The sequence below is a fragment of the Strix uralensis genome, chromosome 14 (genome assembly GCF_047716275.1).
Source record: "Strix uralensis isolate ZFMK-TIS-50842 chromosome 14, bStrUra1, whole genome shotgun sequence".
Lineage (NCBI taxonomy): Eukaryota > Metazoa > Chordata > Aves > Strigiformes > Strigidae > Strix > Strix uralensis.
In genome coordinates, this window is record NC_133985.1 from 17,175,784 (window position 1) to 17,196,002 (window position 20,219).

The 20,219-nt window shown below is 45.2% G+C and overlaps 1 protein-coding gene across 2 annotated transcripts in view; it reads left to right on the plus strand.

The window, feature by feature from the left end:
• GLRA1 (glycine receptor alpha 1) overlaps positions 1-7,624 on the plus strand; it is a 38,978-nt gene extending 31,354 nt beyond the window's left edge. The window contains exons 5-9 of one of the 2 annotated variants that reach the window (XM_074883464.1): positions 395-477; positions 1,096-1,233; positions 1,758-1,972; positions 2,651-2,797; positions 7,310-7,624. In XM_074883464.1, the coding sequence (XP_074739565.1) occupies positions 395-477; positions 1,096-1,233; positions 1,758-1,972; positions 2,651-2,797; positions 7,310-7,624 (898 nt within the window). The remainder of the gene's footprint in view (positions 1-394; positions 478-1,095; positions 1,234-1,757; positions 1,973-2,650; positions 2,798-7,309) is intronic. The other variant, XM_074883465.1, reaches the window with a different exon arrangement.
• The last annotated feature ends 12,595 nt before the right edge of the window (positions 7,625-20,219 follow it).

The following is a 20,219-nucleotide window of genomic DNA, read 5'->3' on the forward strand; positions in this document are numbered from 1 at the left end:
AATGCATCTGCGGGGGTCCAGAGAATGGCTTGCTGCTAATCCAAACTGTTGTGAGCTTGAGGCAAGAAATGAAGACTGAAGCAGCAAAACTGTTTGGTGTGGGAACCCTTTGTTCTGCCCAGTTCAAAACAACATTGTAATGAAAAGCCATCTGCAACAGACAACTCTGCCAGGAATTATATCACAGACCCAAATGCTTGGCATTTCTGATGCTTTCCAACACCGCATGTAAAAAAACAGGCAGGGAAGAGGTGAATGATCAGTCATTCCCCCAGCACACCCCTGTGTCTCAGGCAAGGTACCAGCCTGTTTGCAGACAGAACCTGAGAGGGTTCACCCCCTCATCAGTGCCACAAACTGTTTGACATTCCCTTGTGCTGTCTTCTCTCCTCAGGATCACGCTGACTCTGGCCTGCCCCATGGACCTGAAGAACTTCCCCATGGACGTACAGACATGCATCATGCAGTTAGAAAGCTGTGAGTCCTGTGCACATCTCCTTTTTGGAGAGGAGACAATGTGTTTTCCCTCTCCCTTGCCATCTCCCTCCCCAGCTGCAACCCATTCCCAGTTCAGCCTTCACTGGAGACTTGCTCAAGAACCCCTTGCTCAGGATTTTCCATTCATTCAGCACATGTGACATTTTGTAGAAAAGCCAAACCCTAAAAGATCCCATGAGAGGAGCCCTGGCTTAGTTGTATTTACATTGGCCTTTCACTTTGGAGGAGAAAGGTGAAAGTGCTTTCAGCTGCATTGCTTATCCCAAAGGAGGGAAAGACAATGAGCAACTTCTTTCAGAGAAGGAGGTCAAGTCTGAAAAACCAGCAAACAGCTCAACAAGCCAAATCCAAGAAAAAATATGATTTATTGCAGACAATTCATTGCACACCATCACAGTTCCAGTGCAGGTCATTACCCTAGCTTTTATCACATGCACAAGTCGTTTTGTCTCAACCCAAATCCCATTCATTACAGCATTTCTAAGGAAGGCCAGGATAAACCCCTGTCTCCAAGCATAGCTCTCTTCTAAAAGTCTGTCCCTTTGCAGATCAGTATTTAATACGTTTCACATGGTATTTGTTCCCTCCTCTCAACAGTTGGCTACACAATGAATGATCTCATATTTGAGTGGCAAGAAAAAGGAGCCGTGCAAGTTGCTGATGGGTTGACGTTGCCTCAGTTTATCCTCAAAGAAGAAAAAGACTTGAGATACTGCACAAAGCACTACAACACAGGTCAGTGCTGTTTACGCTCAGCTGCTGGGTTCATTAGAGGGGAATTCAGGACTGTCCATTTGCCAGAGTCTCTTGCTATGTCTGATGGCACAGGTGATATAAGCCTTGTTCTACACATCCGGGGACAACATACATATAAATACACATAAGTATGTTGTCAGTAAATATACACATATATAGCTGATAAAAAGCTAATGACACAAATGTGTGGAACCCTCTTGCCCCCAGTAACATCTACATCAGTTCAAGGGTGTTTGGTCTGGACCTTCTCTCCCAGCGTCTTCTTTTGTCTTTGATGCAAGGGAGCAGATGAAATTTAAGTGACAAAGGACATACTGTCAAGAGCTTTTTTGCTATGTTGATATTGTAACTCATATTTCAGAACTGGACAATAGCTGTTAATTTCCTCTTCTAACAAGACTTTGGTTCTAGGCAAGGCAAGGAAAGTCCCCAGAAAATAGCTGAAACCAGGAGGCTCACTGTGCCTTATCAGTAATCTTCCATGTATCTCCCATCCTTCTCAGGCAAGTTCACCTGTATAGAAGCTCGTTTCCACCTGGAGCGGCAGATGGGCTATTACTTGATCCAGATGTACATCCCCAGCCTCCTTATTGTCATCCTGTCCTGGATCTCCTTCTGGATCAATATGGATGCTGCACCTGCTCGTGTTGGCCTGGGGATCACCACAGTGCTCACTATGACCACGCAGAGCTCTGGTTCCCGAGCATCACTGCCCAAGGTAGGGAACACACTTATCTTGAGAGGGGCAAAATGTGCACTTTCTGGGGACAGCACATAAGTAAGTCACCGGATAGATCCTTCTGCTCAACACAGGAGGCATTATGCTGCCATTGCACTATTCCAGTTTAAGAGCAAGCAGAACAAATTCCAGTCCGTTCCTGCAAAAGTTTTAGCAGAGTTGCTATGTCTAGCAGTAAAGCTTCCCCTAAGATTCAGCACTCACCCCAAGATCTACCACAGCTCCCAGTAGCCAGGAGCTCTGTACCTTACAAACCACTGCAACAACCACACATGGATAATGCACTCTACATTCCAGCTTTTTACTCACTTGACCATCATACTTTTATAATAGTACTGAATTTCCCCGTTATGAAGAGCTTCTGGTATGATCAGATTGGATTACTATTTTCCTTGCATATAAACCATCACAATCAAGACCTAGATAAATTAAAAACTGTGGAACTATTGCTATTTAAGAGCCCAGGATCAGTTTCAGTTGCCTGATAATACATTCATATTAAATGAGCTAGATTTTGGTATACAAGAGCAGATGTCAACTATATCATGGCTTGATCAACTCCTTCCAAAAACCTTGAGAGTAACATGTAAAATAGCAAGGAAAAAGGCATTTGGCTGAAGAAGCCACCCCATCTCAGCCTTTCTCTCTGACTCCTAGGTGTCCTATGTGAAGGCCATAGACATCTGGATGGCCGTGTGCTTGCTGTTTGTGTTCTCCGCACTTCTAGAGTATGCTGCCGTCAACTTTGTGTCTCGGCAGCACAAAGAGCTGCTCAGGTTCAGAAGGAAGAGGAGGCATCATAAGGTAATACATAAAGTATGAAGGACACAGCTGAAACCTGTCCCAGCAGAACATCACTACATAGTCAATTGAACCAAGCCACTAGTTCCCAGTGAAGTCCTCAGTATATGGTCAGATGTTAAAGAGGGTCACACATCAAAAAGCAGGGCTACCTCAACGAATTGTGTCTCTTCTAACAGTCTGCTGACTCCAGGAGTCTAGCAAGCTGGTTTTTGTTAGCTAGCCAAGTGGTCTAAGCCAAAAGGGTTGTTGTCAGCAGAACAATTTTCACACAGCAATGTTCTGGTCTGAGTTCTCTTCAGAAGACAAAGCAAGAGCTGGGGGGAGGCAGGCAGGGAGGTTTGAGGGATGTCTATCAGAGAACAGAATCCCCCAACAAGACAGTCTACATTAGCCTGGAGGTAAGTGACACCTCTTTTGTCTCTGTCATCTCTGTGTTCAAAAGCATCTGCTTCTCAGACTGCAAATTCCTCTCAAAAGGAAAGAGCATTATTCTCAGCCTTAGCCTCGCTCCATGCTTACTCACCATGACTGATGCCAATATGAGCATGCATGCATCACATAGACACTCATCTCCTGCAGCCTGGACTCTACTAGCTTTTAGGCTGAGGTACCACAGCAAAGATTTCACCTCAGAGGATGCACTAGAAAGAAACATAAAGGTGACTGTGATCACAAGACCAAAGGCACTTTAAAATTGTCCTTAATTAACTAGTAGAATCAGGTAGGTAGTATCAAATTTTCAGCGCCAGGCCTGAGAGGCTGCCCTCAAGCTAGCATTAAGAAAACAGTACATTTGCTAAGAAAAAAAAAACACAGGTTTTTTTTCTGATGGAAATCTCAAGAGAGCCCCTAAGAGACCACCAAGGTCTGCCTAAAATATTCCTCATAGGTATTTGTCTATCCTCTATTTTAAAGAACTCTCTGTGATCCATCCCATCCAGAGACCCCCCCACTCCACTGCTTCACTGTCCCAGCCATTAAAAGTCTTTCCCAGGGTCTAACCTGTCCTACAGCAGTTCACAATGTGTGCCTGGAGAACTGCCACCGTTCTGGGAGGTAGTGGGGGCTAAGGAGTAGGAATCCCTGTCTCCTTGTAGATTTGCCTCTCTCTGCTTCAGTTGACCTATCTGCAAAACAGGAGAAAGTTGTCCATTTGTCCCCAACCCATTCAGGATCAGGGATGAAAAGTGTTGGACAAATGCAAGGGAAAAGAAGTAACAGATGAGACCATCAGCATTCATTGATTTTGTCTGGCCAGAGCAAGACCCTGACATCTCCAAATCAACTGAGGCAGTTTTGGTTCAGAAGATGCAGCCTGCTTAATAGAGCCAAAGCTAAAACCACCCAACGTGGGTGTCTTGTAGTGCTTTTATCTCTTCATCTAGATTCAGGCATACCGTCTCTGAATCTATGCTGTTGTATGCAGATCAGTCTGTTGATAAAACAATAAGGAGAAAAAAGCCACTAATATACAGATGAGTTTAAAAGATATTTGCCAGAGATGTTCCATTGAACACAAGGCTGCTATTACAATCCTTGCCCAATCTCACAGCAATTTAATTGGAACAAAGCATAAACAAAAACACTTGCAAAAGCAAAATGAACAAGGTTTGCAGGCTCATCAGAAAACGAGGAGCTGACTGCAAATATGCAAATGGATTAGTGCAGCTGCCAAAGAACCTAATTGCTCTGTCCTGATGTTCTGACTTGTCTGGGTAGCTCTGCCTGGTTTAGGCATGACGTGCCAGGCTAAAAACAAGTGAGATGTTGCAGTGTCCATGCTGGTGGAGGCAGCTGGGGAGAGGACCAGCCCATGCCCACACTTATTAGCTCTGCCCAAATCAAAACCTACTAGCCATTCTTCACAGATCAGTGCACCAGACAGTGTGCTGTGGTCTGGCACTAATACAAGTGAATCCAGACAAATCTGTTTCTTGCTTTCCTCAGAGTTAGATGCAAGGTGCTAGCTTATTCTCATTCATTAAGAGTCTTCCTTGCTCTCTAAAAAATAAAAATCAAATTAACAAATACCTGTGGCCCTTTCCATTTCTGAGCCACCTCTTGCCTTCTTCCCTCTGGAAGGAGGGAAAGGATTAGACTAGAAGGATCGACTAGACAGCTCTCTCTGAATTCATTACGCTGTCTGTATTTACTGGGGCAGACGGGTCCTAGCCTGGGGAGATGTAGGGAGTGTGATGGCTAGGGAGAGTTACTGTCCCTTTGAGGTATGGACCAGTCTGGTTAATATGACACCATCATCAGACCCACTTTCAGACCCAGCCCAAGAAGGCCAGCCCAGTGTGGCTGGTCATGTCTTTGCCTTTCTCCTTTGATATGACACTTTGGAAAAGACACCATTAGCTGCTCTATCCTAGGCATGGCACTCACACAAAACAGATCAGCCACAGAAAACAGCCAGTGGCCCCTCAGCTATGAGAAGAGAAAGAAATTCAGTAAATTAGGGAATTAAGTGATCTAGGCTACAGCCAGACATGTGTCAGTGCAGGTGTGTTTGTGCAACCAGAGAAGAGCAGAGGCAGCTTTACCTGAACCCCCACAACACAAACACATGATGAGAAGGTCTCTAAGCTCTGAGCAGCTCAGAAAGCCAGGTCTTTGCAGCCCATGCACATGTTATTAGCTGCACAAAGGAGTCCAGTTAAGGAAAGGGGGACAAGTTAGGAGTGAGAGAGACCTTTGCAAAACCCCTGTTGCCCCAGAGCCGAGGGATGTCTGTCCCCAGTGCCGCCCAGGCGCAGCCCCTGGCACAGCCTGGGGCTCCTGCCTTGCCCTGTGCCACTTGCTGGCAGGTGCTGACAGGAGCCGGCAGCACGACCGAAGGCATCTGCCGATCACCAGGCAGCGGGAGGGTCAGAAGTGGCCCCTGCAGCCTGTACCCCTCCAGGTCCCCACCCACCCTCACTGTCAGTGCCTCAGCCACAGTGCAGGTTCTAGCCGCCTGAAAAGCAGAATTTCTGCATCACCTATCATTGGAAAATCAGCCTTTTAACTGAAAAAACTCTCCAAGGGAGCGAAGAGAAGAGTTTCTGTGAACCTTGACTCTCAGCTCACAAAGTATCTCTTACCAGATGTTCAGCACCTGGACTCACCCAGCACGGAGAGCGGCTGGGTCTTAATTGTTGGTGCCTCAGTTTCCCCAATCAGCGTACTGCCCCCTTGCAGAGGCATTGTTAGGAGGCAAAGACATTTAAGGACTGTCAGGTGTTAGGTGTCAGGGACCAGAAATACACCAAGAGGACACAACCAAAGCAGGGAAGAATTATCCTAAGGCCTGCAAAATTGTCTCAGCCAGGACTCTGGAACAAATAATCCTGCTGGTAGGTCACACAACTCACCAGCTTGCCACCCTCCCCCAAAAAAAAACAAAACAAAGAAGGTTTGATTTTATTTGGGATGTTTTGCTTTGCTCAGATATGCCACCATGCTCTGCCTTCTGCTTCTCTGCCCCAGACCCCAGCACAGCGCCTCCATCCCACGCAGCTATCTGCTTGATACAGGGGCCATCCAGAAAAGACACTCTGCAAAGCAGAGAGGAAGGGGCAGCAGGGCACATCGGGCTGGTGGGTTATGAGGGAGGGGCCAGCAAGTCAGTGTTGGGGGACACAACATGGATCAGCCTCTGTGACATTTAATTAGTGTCATTAGTCTAACAATTAGGCTTGGTGACCTGTAGTTAAGAGACTTGGATTTCTGACCCTGCCTCTGCAACTCACTGGTTGCATTATTTTGGCCAGACTTGGTTTTCCCCATGATTACATCCCCGTGTTCGATAAAACAGGGCTAAATCATTCTGAGAAGTCTGCAAGGCCATCACCAAAAAACAGTAATAGCATTGGCTTTTAGACTGGAAACTAAATTATTTTTCTTGCTCAATAATTGGAATTAACACAAGCAGCCATGACTTAATGTTGACCCACAGAAGGGCCCTTCTGTTCCTCACCTAGAAGATGGCCTGTGGGGCTCAGGGGGGTCCCACGGGCAGGCAAGCAGAGGGCTGGGTGCACGCTGCCTGCAGAGGTCTTTTCCTGGACAGGTCTCAGCGCCTGCGCATCCATGTAACTCTGTAGAAAGTCTCACACTGCAGCTTCGACTACGTGAGTTACATGGAGCCCACTCCTTCTGGGCAAGCTGCTCCAGCACAGGCAAAGCAAAGAAGGTGCTGATAGGAGTGAGGGGGAGGGAGAGGCAGAAGCAAAACAGGGGATGCAATTGGAAAAACGAAAGCAGTACCATAAACCCTTCAAGTATGTCAAAGACCCAAATGGGGTGGAAGTCAGTCCTGTTCTCCGTGGGGTGCCTGGATCCCCTGATTTGCATCTGTGCATCACACAGCTGGCACCCCTCTATAAGGCTGATCTCCCAAGAGCAGAGGGTTTGTCCGAGGGCACTGAGGCCGGGGCATGATGGAGGCATCTTGCCCTTGCAGAGCAGGAAGCTGTCGGTGGAGAGCCTTATAGTGAGGGTGCACTGTCTATATCTTATTTTAAGTAGAGTCCCATGCTGAATCTGTTTCAGGAGGATGAAACTGGTGAAGGCAGGTTCAACTTCACTGCCTACGGGATGGGACCAGCTTGCCTACAAGCCAAGGATGGCATCTCTGTCAAGGGCGCCAACAACAACAACACAGCCAACCCGGTTCCCCCGCCGTCCCGCTCCCCCGAGGAGATGCGAAAGCTCTTCATCCAGCGAGCCAAGAAGATCGACAAAATCTCACGCATCGGCTTCCCCATGGCATTCCTTATCTTCAACATTTTCTACTGGATCATCTACAAGATCGTCCGCAGAGAGGATGTGCACAACCAGTGAGGGAAGGGGAGCAGCTGGGAGGGAGCGAGCAATCCTTTATATATGTGCAATAGCAATGCAGCAATGCATGAATTTAAGAATGTGGCAATATCTACTAAAAAAAATGGGGAGGGGGGGCTGGGAGGGACTTCAGATCATGTGAACAGAGGATAACCGGCACAGGGAGGAGAAAAAAACCTCTTGATCTCGGGAGTGCAGGGTGGGGGTTAGTTTTACAGCATAGGAAGGTTTGGATTGCTCCAGCTGCAATCCAAGCAGTGTAATATATTAATATATATTCATGCTTAATTATAATGCAAAAGAAAACAATCAAAAAAAAGATTAAAAAATCCTTTTTTTAGCCTATTAACAGCTTAGATTCTCAAGTCACTGGAATGATTCATAATTCCATGTGCAGAAATGACTGCAATTACGCTTTATCTGACTTTTGCTATAGAAAGGCCATACCAGTCAAGCACGTAGGGAAAAAAAGCCCTAACAAAAGGAAAAAAAAAAAAAAAAACACAAGAAAATCATTCTATGCTTCTCCAGGTTTTGCACTTTGAAAACTGGATAGACGGGGAAACTTAAGAAAGAGGCTGTGGGTTGTTGTTTATTTTATATATTTACTTTTTTTAGTCACGGGTTTGCCGATCAAACACTTTGTGACTTTTGGATAGAGGAAAGCAAATACATTATCTCTCTCATCCCCATCAGAGAGCATCCAATGGGAAACCCGAGAAGGACATCAGGGCCTTCATCAGAAATTGCAGGTACCTTCTGTCCTTTTAAATGACCTAGCAGGATTCAAGTCCCAGGAGGCAGAAACATTATTCAGAGCACTAGAAATGATGAAGGATTTTTAAAACAGCTCCTTTATTTTTTTCTCAAACCCCTTTCTGCCATGTTTGTTTACAATGGGGGGATGGAAGCGTTGAATGAGTTAAAGCAGAAATTATATTTTAAATTATATTTTAAATTATATTTTAAATTATATTTTAAATTATATTTTAAATATAGAGAAAACAGGCATATTCATGCCTTGTTGCGACAAGACGGGGCAAACGGCAATACTGTCAGTAACGGGTGGGAGGGGGGAAGGTGTGTACAGAGAGAGCAGCTCTTATTTTCAGACATTTCATAGCAGTAATATTAATAGTGAAGCTGGGCCGATGGACCCAAAACTCTATTTTTGTATCTATTTTGGTGCTGCATTTAGCTTTAATGTGGACGGGAAGATGGAGCAGGGTGCTTTGCCCCTCTCTGCTGCCCAGCAGAGTCCCAGGGGAGGCTGGCACAGTTTGGTGGGGTCAGGGAAAGGGGGGAGGGAGGTGGGAATACATGAGCAAAGGGGTTTCCCTTTGGCCAAGTGGTAGCACAGGTTGGCGTTGGTGTTTTGGGAGGTGGGGGGAACACACCAAACGCCTCCAGTGTGTTATTTGAAAGCCTGGCTCAGGGCTGGCATGGGCAAGTCAAGGTCTTGATGCCCCACTTGCCTCTCTGGGACCCTGGGCATGAGCCAGGCAACAGCACCCACATGGTGATTTAGTCGTGTTCATTTGCACTTTAGAGAGGCGGGTAAAAGAGCATGAAGGAAGAGACAATCAGTCTACACTGAAGCACTTGGGGTCAGGTCTGGATTAGGCACCAAATGAAGGCAGAGAGACAAGTGGCACCCAAGGGGGGACTTTCCCTCTCCTTCCTCTCCCCCCTCTCCTGCTTAGGGCCAGACCACAGCTGAACTGGGCTGCAGATCTGATGCTTGCTCTGGGAACAGACAGGCTCCTGCTTGCAGAAGCTGCATCCTCCATGGCAGCTGGAACAGCTCACAGCAAAGTACCCTCCAGCACTGTCCAGTCCAGTCTGGCCCAGGTCAGCAGCACCCAAGCCTGGGACGAGAGGTGGAAGTCTATACTCAGCCACAGGTGTCCCAACCAGCGCAGCAAGAGGCAGCTATGGGAGAGGGTGGGAGAGAATGGGGACCTGCAAACTCTCCTAGCACAGGGGTGGTACCAAGAGGAGAAAGCCCAGGACTCTCCCTGGCTGGGTAGAGGGACACCCATCTCCAAGGCTGCCAATTCAGCACCTTTCACCAGCACTAAATACACTTTATTTAAAAAAAAAAAAAAAAAGAAAAAAAGAAAGAAAGAAAGAAAAAGAAACCAAGGATAACAACAAGGAGAAAAAGGGAGAAAGAAAAAAACATTGTGGTCACTGTGTGGACTAGGGCAAATGGTAATATTTCCTAATGTTTTGGCAAAGGCCACCTAGCTTTCCCCGTCCCTTTGCACTGCTGAGACAGGGAAAGAGCATACAATACCAGTGTGAACCTTCCAACAGCCCCTTCCCTCCATCAGAGCAGCAGAAAACCTGTGGGCTGAGGATTTCTTCTTCCCCTGGCAGACAGTACTTTCCCAAGCAGGGAGATCTCAAGCTGTCGAGCAGAGGCGTTATTTGATGCTAGGACAACTTTCCGAGTCTTGGCTGGAGCCCAAGTCTGCTGCTGGCTCTGGTTTTGCTTGCTGAATTATTGAACTCTCCCTGCATGCGCGACGGGCGGTCGTGCCAACTGCGGGTTGTGCGATTGCTTTAAACGGCGCGTCCTTGTCTGAGATGAAAGAGCAAATCCAGGGAATTCCCCTCCCTGCCCGGTGGCAGGGCAGTTTGGCAGCCCACGCACCGCAGCTCCTTGCTCATGCAGGGGAACGACCGCAAATCGTTGTCATTTTGGCAAAAAAAAAAAAAAAAAATGTCCTGCCTCGATGCCCAGACCTTGCACTTAGGAATTGGGCAATTTTGTCGTGGTTCATACAACTTCTCAGTCTCCCCAGTCTGGCTCACGAGGGCACAGCCAGCTGCAGGGCTGTGGGTTTCCTTCCTCACTAGAGCTGCTCTAAGGAGTGGCCTGTAGGTTGTTAACTAATCCCAGGCACCATCCTCCCACCCAAGTGAGTTTTGATCCTACATCTGAAGGGCAAGACCAGAGTGAGGAGAAGGAATACATTCCCACCTCACTTCATTCTGCTCCAGCTTAGAGAAGGGCCTCAAGACCAAAGAGGAATCCCCTGTTCATCCTAGGCTTAACTGCTTGGAGATGCAGATAAGCTCGCAGCTACTGCTTCACTAGAGCTCCAGTGTCACTTCCTGGCATTGAGTAAGGCCAGAGGAAGGCAAATTAGGGACTAGAAATCATTAGGAAGATGCTTGTGTTTCCTGCTCATACAGAAGCATTTCAGCTGCTAGTGGAGCCCACGGGAGTTTAGGGACTGAAATAAGAATTACGTGCTTACCAGCTCACCTTTGTGTCCATTCAACTCTGCTAACTACTGGACATGTTTGGTGCTCACCAGTAGTGTTATTTTCTCTTCATTAAGAATAGACAGTTTCCATTTGGGCCATTTTCCAGCCCCAGAGCTGCCTGCACAGTGAGAGCGAGCAGCACTCAAATCCCAAGGTGAAACATGCTGGGGTCTTGGCAAAGGTCTGATGGTGCTGAGATAGCCATCCCACAGACGTCCTGCCAGACAGTTTCACCACATAGACAAGACCTTAGATTGTCCTAGGAGCCCCTGGCAAGTCTGTGCAGTTTTCAAAATCAAACTTTTCTCTCCATCTGTACTAGGCTGCTTTTAGTCTCTGTATTGCAACAGAGCTTGCTTTGATAACCTATCTCATCTTCAAAGCAGGCTGCTTTAATAGTGCCAGCAATTACATTTATTAGTAAGAATGTACAGGATTTGATATCACAGGGTAGCTTCCAGACATATTGATTGAATTTAACTCAGTAATTGTTAGCTCTTGTTAAGAACGAGGCTCAGAAGCAAAACCTCTGAATAAAATAGACAGCAGTCGGTCTGGTAGTAAAGAGAGAAAATAGAGTCCCAATTCACTTGGACTCTTTGGAAAAAGAGAGCTTTATCCCAAACAATATTATTTCCAGATGTTGCTGGAAAAGTATCACTTCAGTAGCAGGAATTATTTTTCCTTATACATAAACATAACTGTAGAAAGAAAAAAAAGTAGAATAAACTTACTATTTTTTTTGTCAGGGAGATGAGTTTTTCCCACTTTAATTCCTGATTAAAGCAGCTTTCCATCTGGGATCCCAGTGCCATGGAAATCTGAGAGAGGTGCTGAAGAGGGGCCAGGACAGATCAGTAAGCACGTGGTCTGCTACAGACTGCAAGGCTTAGCCTTGACCCTGGCAAAGCACCAGCTTGCCTTTAAACACACAGGCAGGGTCATTCGCTTCATGGGTCCAATAGTGCCCTCATTCCTCCTGTCCTAGAAGCCATTGCTGGTCAGGGCTGAGTGACTTCATTCCCAAAAGCATAAAAAAAAATTTAAAATACTGAATATTTTCATATCCTGTGAACAAATATCTTTTTGTTTTGCCCAGACTTTTCTGGAAGGCTTTTTTTCTTCAGCCTCTTCTGAAGATCTTTAATTTTAAGGCAAATCCAAGACAATTCAAATTACACTATTGGTTGTCCTCTATCTTGACTGTAATTTGAAGACCTTGCTTGGTTTCCTAATGCTGGTAGAGAAAAGATTAGAGGTATTTACAATATATTTTTAAAAAAAGAAAGGAACATATGAGAGAAGACTATTTTAAATGGTGCCATATTTTTCACAGATTTTATACAATCATATTTTTGTACTGTACTACCATTCTTTAATAAAACATAGTTCTTATCCCTGTGCCAAAGACAGACAATCTCTTTCAATGCCCCATTCCTTACTCCAAAACCTTGCTACCAGCAGCAGTGGATAACACAATATGGACGCCTTCCCCCTCAAAACCCAACCCCACCAGTGTGGCTGCAGCTCTGGGGTCACCACCTGCCAGCTGGACATTGTGCATCTCCTGCCAGGGTAACTGCGAGCAGCAGGTCCTGCCCTGCTGGAGCTTCCCACAGAGCTCAGTTCTGTCAAAGAAGTGTCTGATCCCTGCCCTGCTAAGAAGCAGCCGACACTCTCCTGTCTTCTTCTCAAAAGGACATGTAAGGGGTATCTTGGGGTGCTCCTGCTTCAATAGATTTCCATCATTTGTATGGAGACAGTGTACTATTTAAGTAGAAAATTGAGATACTTGATTGTTCTTCAGGGTGCTAGGATGAGCACCAAAGCAGAAGCTAATATTCATTAATTTTAGCATCTTCAAAATTACTTTAGGTCCTTTAAATCTTCCCATCCCTTCATCTCCTTCTCCTTAACAATTATTTCTTAAGGGCAGTTGCACATCTCTTGCTCAAATCAATCTACACAAATCTCCTACTTCATTAAAATAGATTGCATTTTTCTGTGTCCATCTCCCTTCTTTCACCACCTCAACTTTCATTTCTGTGGGGCTAAGTCCCTCAGCTCCGCAACCTTTCAAGGGCCTGGCACAGATGGGTGTCTTGGGAAATACAGGGCAAAATATGTGAATAAAACCGTTCCTCCTAAGCAGGCAGGGTAACAGTTACCAGGGAAGCCCTCTCATAGCAAAGTGTGCATGAAGAGGACACCTGGGGAATGCAAGGGTGGCCAACAAGGTCTTTTTTGACTGTGCTCTGTGTGAAAACAAAGCAGTATCAGTAAGAGAGAAGGCAGATCCTGGTTCATCGCTACCCTCACTCACCCTATCATGTTGTCCCAGCATCATGCTGCCAGCAAAGGACCAAAGCTCCTGGTGCTGTAACATGGTAAGGGACACAAACCGTGTGGTAGCCTATAAAGAGAGGGATGATTTCAGCACCTAACAGAGGGAATTACTTGTCAAAAGAGGATCCTGGAAAAGAAGGGGAAGGAAAAGGAAAAGCAATAGGAGAGGTTTGTTTGCCTGCCACATCACTGTCTTCTCCTGGCTTTCAAGGCAGGCAGTGCCAACAGGTATGATGCAAGAGTCAAAGCTAGCAGCAGGAATTACAAGATTGTGTTAAGTAATCATGACCATCAAGTCTAGCAAACCTAAGTTGCAGTCCTCATGCACTTTACTACCAGGCTTTTGCATAGAAATTTTAAGGGAGTCTTATGTTTGTGATATTCCTGGGTCTATTAGAGACTGAGTGCTGAAGCCCATCCTGGGATAGGGTTGGCTCCCAGCAGTGCTGGAGAGGAGCTGGCCAGGATTTGCCCCAGGTCATGCACAGGGACAGTACATGCACTGGGAACAGATTCAGCAGAAGGGGAAGTTGTCACTTTGGGGGAAGCCAGGGATGGCTTCATGTTGGTTTAACAATCCCATCAGCACTCAAAGCATCCCTGCTGGGGCTTGCAGGCTGTGCTCAATGCTGCCATTACTCCTACCTACAGTAAGAAGCCAGCCACAAAAAGCAAAAGGGAGAAGGAGCCCAGCAACTTCCCAACAGCAGCATTCAGCAAGGAGAGAGGATACAAAACCCTACTGTCCCCAGCCTGAGGTTCAAGTATAAAATCATCCAACTTTTCCTGGGCATAGGATGATACCACCATAAATAAGCCATCAGCCTGGCTTGAAATTAGCTTTTATTTATAGATTTGCCACTTGAATTGCATAAGTAGCTTAAGTCAAACAAGGACACCCTTTTCACCTACCCAGGGAAATTGGCTGAGGCACAAGGTACCATCATTAACTATGTGCTCTGGCTTAGAGCTGCAAGTGTGTCATTGCTATGGCAGGTGAGTCAAGCTTGGCACAAGCAGGGACAGGTAGAGCTGGCCTGGAGCTGCCAGGTCTGAGGGGCACAGAGCTCACAAGTAGCTTTTGCTGCTAAGGCTTTTGGGAAGCTGGTGCCAGGATTGTTAGCGCTGTAGCAAGCTAAAAATCACCTTCCCTGGTGGGTCTGTGGGAGGACACATCTGCCTTATTTAGGCACTTGGCGATACTGGTGCACTGTTGGGTTACTTGTCTGACAAACATGAATCAAGCTTTAGGCTGCAGACCAGCTGAGCCAGCGGGCCTGGGTTGAGCACACCACAGAATTTGGGCACTAAATTACAGCTCTAGGTTCAAGCCTGAATCAACCTTGCAGTGATGACATGCTCAGTCACAATTATAGTGGAGGCCTGATAGTAGTGTTGCTTAAATCAGCATTACCCTGTCATAGCCCTGCAGAGATCAACAGGCCAGGACTTCCAATGCTAGCACAACTGGGGCTTGGGCGTCACTGTTCCTCGCTTGACACCTAATCCCCAAACACTGACCTTTATTGAACTAAAACTATGCAATATTGAACAGATTTTGCCAAGAGTGGTGCCTTAGCCACCTCTCCTGGATATGCACTTACACATTTTTAAAAGTATCCTCCCAGTTGCTTGTGATAGACTAAAGAACCATCACATGAGCTCCTGACGAGCAGAGCCAGCTCTGGAGCTTGTGATGTGCCACAGATGGCCACAACTGTATTGTGACCACAGCTTCTAGGACAGCTCTGCTCCTCTGAGGCTACAGTGTTCAAAGTAGAGGAGTCCTAAAAGTTCAGCTCCCTACCCAAGAGTAGAGTGAGGGCAGGGATCAGAGATGAGAAAGGAAGAGGAGATTAAGACTTGTGTAAGGTACAGGAGCTTGTAGTACTTGCTCCTCACTGTAGTAAGTGCAGTCACAATTGCAACTTCAGTCCCTGTGGTCTTCGTGGGAGTTGAGGCTTTAAATACTGCTGCTTGTTCTTTGAGGGGTTGGAAAGACAATTCATGAGGCTTGACTTGTCCCATGGAAGAAGAGGTATGGTACAGTATGGGCAGTGTCACCTCTAAAAACAAAGCTTGAGAAACCAGCAGATAAAGAAAGTGGAGAAGGGGCAGCCTCTGTAACATAGGAACAGTGCTGGAAATGCACCTCCCTGAACAACTGCGCACTGGGTGAGGGACACCAGTACAGCCTTCACAGGCAGGAGTACAGCAAACAATCCTGGCAAGTTCTTGATCAGATGCATGCCTCCACTTGCCATCAATCCCACTTTTTATCAGGAAAACCAAAACAAAACAAACACTCCCCACCAAAAATTTCACAACCAAAAACCCACCACCAATGAGTTAGGCTATTGTTATATCCTCTTCTTACCCTTTTAAGTAATTGTGGCCAGTGCTATTGGTCACAGCAGTAGAGCTCAGCTCGACAAGAAATGCTCAGCTACAGGCTGACCCAACAAAGTCTTAGCAGAAGGGAGCACAAGTTCCTTTACCTTATACTTGCCTAGGCTGGGGAACAACTGATCGAGGGCTTTGAAACACTCTACAAAAGTTCAGTGTAGGCAAAGGCAGAGAACAGTTTCCTTTCAGTCCCCCTCTTCCCAAATCTGCTTGTGTTTGTCCAAAACACTTGCATTCTTTCAATTCCGGGGTGAGATTAGAAACAGGGAAAACAAGCTCAGAAGCAGCACGGACCAAGCTGACAAATCCTTAAGTTAACCTGCTTGGAGAACTGTAAAAACAACACCTCCACCCCAAGGTTGATGCCCCCTTCACAGTCCTCCAGCACTGAGCAGAGTTACTAAACTTGACAGGGCAGTTGAAAGACACATGCATTTCAAATCCATGATTGATACATCCCTCCTTAGATCAGGTCAAGACAGCAGCTTGATTTGGGGATCTGTCAGCTTTGGGAGTGTCCAAATTGGAATTTTGGGGAAATAAACATTAAGGTCTGAACAGTGATGTTATATGAGAGCTGGAGACAGGTATGTAACCCACCTTCTCCTTGCTGGGAAGAGTGATCTGTTGTGCCTGAACTCTGCCTTTGAGATCCGTTTTACTGCTCACTGCAACGCCAGAGCATCTCGCTGTACAATCAGCGCTGCACTCCCTGTGACTGGTGCGGTAGGTCAGGAGACAGAGGCCAACTCCAGAGCCGTACGAGGTGACAGACACAGACATTAAGGCACAAAGGCCAAGTGACTTGACTCACCACATGCATGTGGAATTAATTATCCTGAAAAATGCACCGCCTGGAGCATCTCAAGCCTACTGTGAAATGGAATTCATAGGCAAAAAGATAAGTTTGTGGTTCCTGAGTCTGGTCACGACATACTGACAGCACTAATCATAGCCAGAGCTCACCTCTTCTTTCATGGATTTACCGAGCTGCAGAAAAGAGACGACTGTTTGTTTCAAAAGAACTGAAATAGAAGGCAACCGTGCTAAAAGCTATTCACACACGCGTTTGAGATACAGTAAAACTTCAGTGAATTAAGAGATCTATAGCGAGACGTAGAGATGAAGCAACACACTAAGGACTTCACCCAAAAATGGCCTGACGTGCAAAGGTCACAGCGCATTTCATCCCAGTTTACCATCCCTGCAGCATTGGTGAACACCATTCTGGAAGCAGCCTTTGAATTCTGAAGATGCACAAGCCTGTCCCAAGCAGCTGTTTGTAACCACCCAGCCGAGATCAAACGACAGCCGTAAGCAGGCTAACGTCATTGTGGACAGTGATAGTTTATGGACTGTGTTGTCTACTCACATTCCACCACAGTGTACAGCATATCATGCTTATTATATTAAAACTGAAATGAGGAGTAATGAAAAACTTACACTTAAGTGATATAAAAAAGGAGGGGAAGACCTAGGAATTCCTCCCTTTCAACTATAAACGCACACCCATTTACATTGTTTTGTAAATGAATTTAGAAGAAAAATAAAAACACAACATATTTCTCTTCTGGACAAGCACTGCACATTTGGTTTTACTTTGGAGGGGAGATACAAACACACACACACACACACAGAGCAGGAATACTTTCTAATTGAAAACATACAAAACAAATAGAAGTGGGAACAGTTCAGCACGTAGACAGTGCTTTCCTTGTGCCCTTGATAAACATTGTCTCAGTTTCCCAGAAGTATCCATCTCACTGGTCAAACACCCAAAAAATCTGGTATCTAGGAAGAATGCCTCCCAAAAACTTTTGAAAAAAGCCTATTAAGTAGTGGCATTGTTTTGTTCTATTTTTCTGTATCTCTCCCATCTGTAAGCCATTTGTATGAAGAAAATATTTGTTTCCAAAGCTTGACTTACTAAAGCTCATTTGTTCCAAAATACAACAAGAGCCTTGATGCTGTTTATACCAGGGACAGCCAAGGGCTCTGACAAAGGAGCTGGGCTGGGTTTAGCAGCCGCAGTGTAAAATGTTATGGCTGCCCCATCCCTCTGCCAGCAGTCACTGTCCCCCCCAGAGAGGGCAATACCAGTCACCCTCCACTCTCGAGTGGAGCTCAGAGTAAAAACATGGAGTTTGCCAACACAGATCAAGATCTCAGCTGTGGTACAGACCCTCCCGCAAAGGGGCAGGACAGACCACTGAGGATTACACTCTTGACACACCCATCCATCAGAGCCCATTTATCAACGCTCTTTTGTAAATACTAAATCCAGATTTGAACTACTTTTGCAATTTTGTGTGTGTGCTTGTTAGAAGTCAGGATACATATTTTCCAAGCTTGGTCATAATCAGGAAAGGACTGGCAACAAGGTCAGATCGTTTTCTTTTCATTCTTCAGTCTTATTGAGACCTCAGAAGGAAGCAGCAGGATTAAAACCTGCCCCAGTTTAACCAACTTTTAAACATAAGAAAAGAGAGGCAGCTGCTGTTAAGAGGACAAAACTCATCTAACTTCAAATAAGTCTCTCTAAAACAAGCATTGAAATAGTTCCTATTCAGCAGTTTTAGTTTTCTTCCTTGGAAGGTGGGTGCTAAAATACCAACATCTCACAGGAGATAATCAAAAAAGTATTCACAGAGTAAAAATTAATCACTAGAGTTAAGGTAAGGAGTGTTCTCTGAGTACCTCTACTGGTTCATTAACTACACAAGTCTGAAAGAAAATAATGGGAAGACTCAATGCTTATTAATTTTCACACTAATCTCCCCCTCAAGAACAGAGGAAGGACTAGAGAAATACAGAATATAAAGTGTACCTATGCTTAAAACTTAGGATCTAAAATTCTTCAAAAAGAATAAACTAGCTTAATCATGAAGTACTTATGTCTTCTCCCTACCCACCTTAAAAAGGGACCCCCCCGTTTTTTCTACATGAATTTATTATAGATACGTATATATAAATATATACAAAAAATTGGTATGGCCTTACACTCCATTTAAAGATATTTTGCTACATTGGTCAGAGTGCAAAGCAACTGCTTCCTTAAAAGCAGCATTTTTACATCATTATGAAAATAAACCTGTAAGTTATACAATTTGCATGACCACACAGAAACAGTGGCAGATTATTTTTCTGGCTTGTAAAAAAATTTTAAAAAACAGAAGTTCTATTTCAGCAGTTTGAAGATGGAATGTAAAGTTTCTGCTGTTATATGTATATAAAATATATTTATTGAATCATACATTCATGCTGATTCCAATAAAAAAAATAAAAGATTTTTCTGAAATTCTCTCCATGGATTTTTAGTGCGAGAGGTTCCATGCTGCAGCCTACACTGCTGGTGCATTTGTGCTAACACATTTCATGAAAATAAGGCAAAAAAGCAGTTTTACTGTTAAACCTTTTATTCTGAAGAATAACCTCTCCCATCTGTGACCTCCTGAGCTCCACCCCACAAAGGAATTCCCACAACCACAGCAATATCAGCCATAGCATTCAGACTCCTGAGCTGCTCCTTACTGTTTCAGACTCTTGCAAGGCTAACACAGTCAGCTAACAAGTTAGCCTTCCCCCCTTCCCAGGATTCAAGACCAACTCCAGGCAGCACAAGCAAGTTTTCCACAAGAGGGACATCTGGTCTTTCACACAGTAAGGACAGGTACCCAAATGGAAAGTTCTGTTTGTGTCATCTTTACAGTATCCTGAATTTGAAAGTCAGACACAAATAAACAGTGGTACTTTCAATTGAGCCAAACCATGCCTTAAATTCTCATGCAACCTGAAACAGGTTCTGGCAAGCTTAGCTGTTTAGCCCTAGGGTCCATATAAAGGAAAAAAAAGGTATTTCATGGACCATTTTGCAAGCTAGGGCATGGCATTATTTATACATAGTCTAAAATTCTTCAGTAGATCAACTGACCCTGGGGCAGACACCTAAAAATTACATTTCAGAACATTAAAGGACTGCCTCTCATGCTGAATCTCAAAGATGGACATGATAAAGTATTTGTCCTTCCACAGTCAGGTGCTTTGTCAAGTTTGAAGTATCAGCAGCAGAACAGCAGATCCCACTTGGCTTGGCATGCGGCATTTTGTAACAGAAACAGAAGGGCAACATCCTGCCCTTCAAATCTATTCTGAGAACACAGTGTTACTCTAAAATCTGCTGTCTTTAAGGAATGATGGAGTTCAAAAGCATTTTACTCAGTTGTTTCACATCTCATAACCGGATAAGCTATTAACAAACCTCCTCATCCCATCCTCCACACAACACACAAACGAGATTATCAGGATCTTAGGAGAGCAGTTTCTCAAGTTACTAGCCAGGGTAAGAATGGAACTGCTGGGAAATGAAATAATCACCAAGATAATTATTTCCTGCTAAAACATGCACAACTTGAGGAAACTGCTAGTGTGCCATGTGCTCTTAGCCCCAGGCAGCAGCCATGTAAAGAGAAACAGTTAAAAAAACCCCACATTTTGTTCAAAAATATGTCCCTTTGAAATGTGCAGAATCAGCAGCTGCAGAGATCAACTCCAAACCTTCATACTT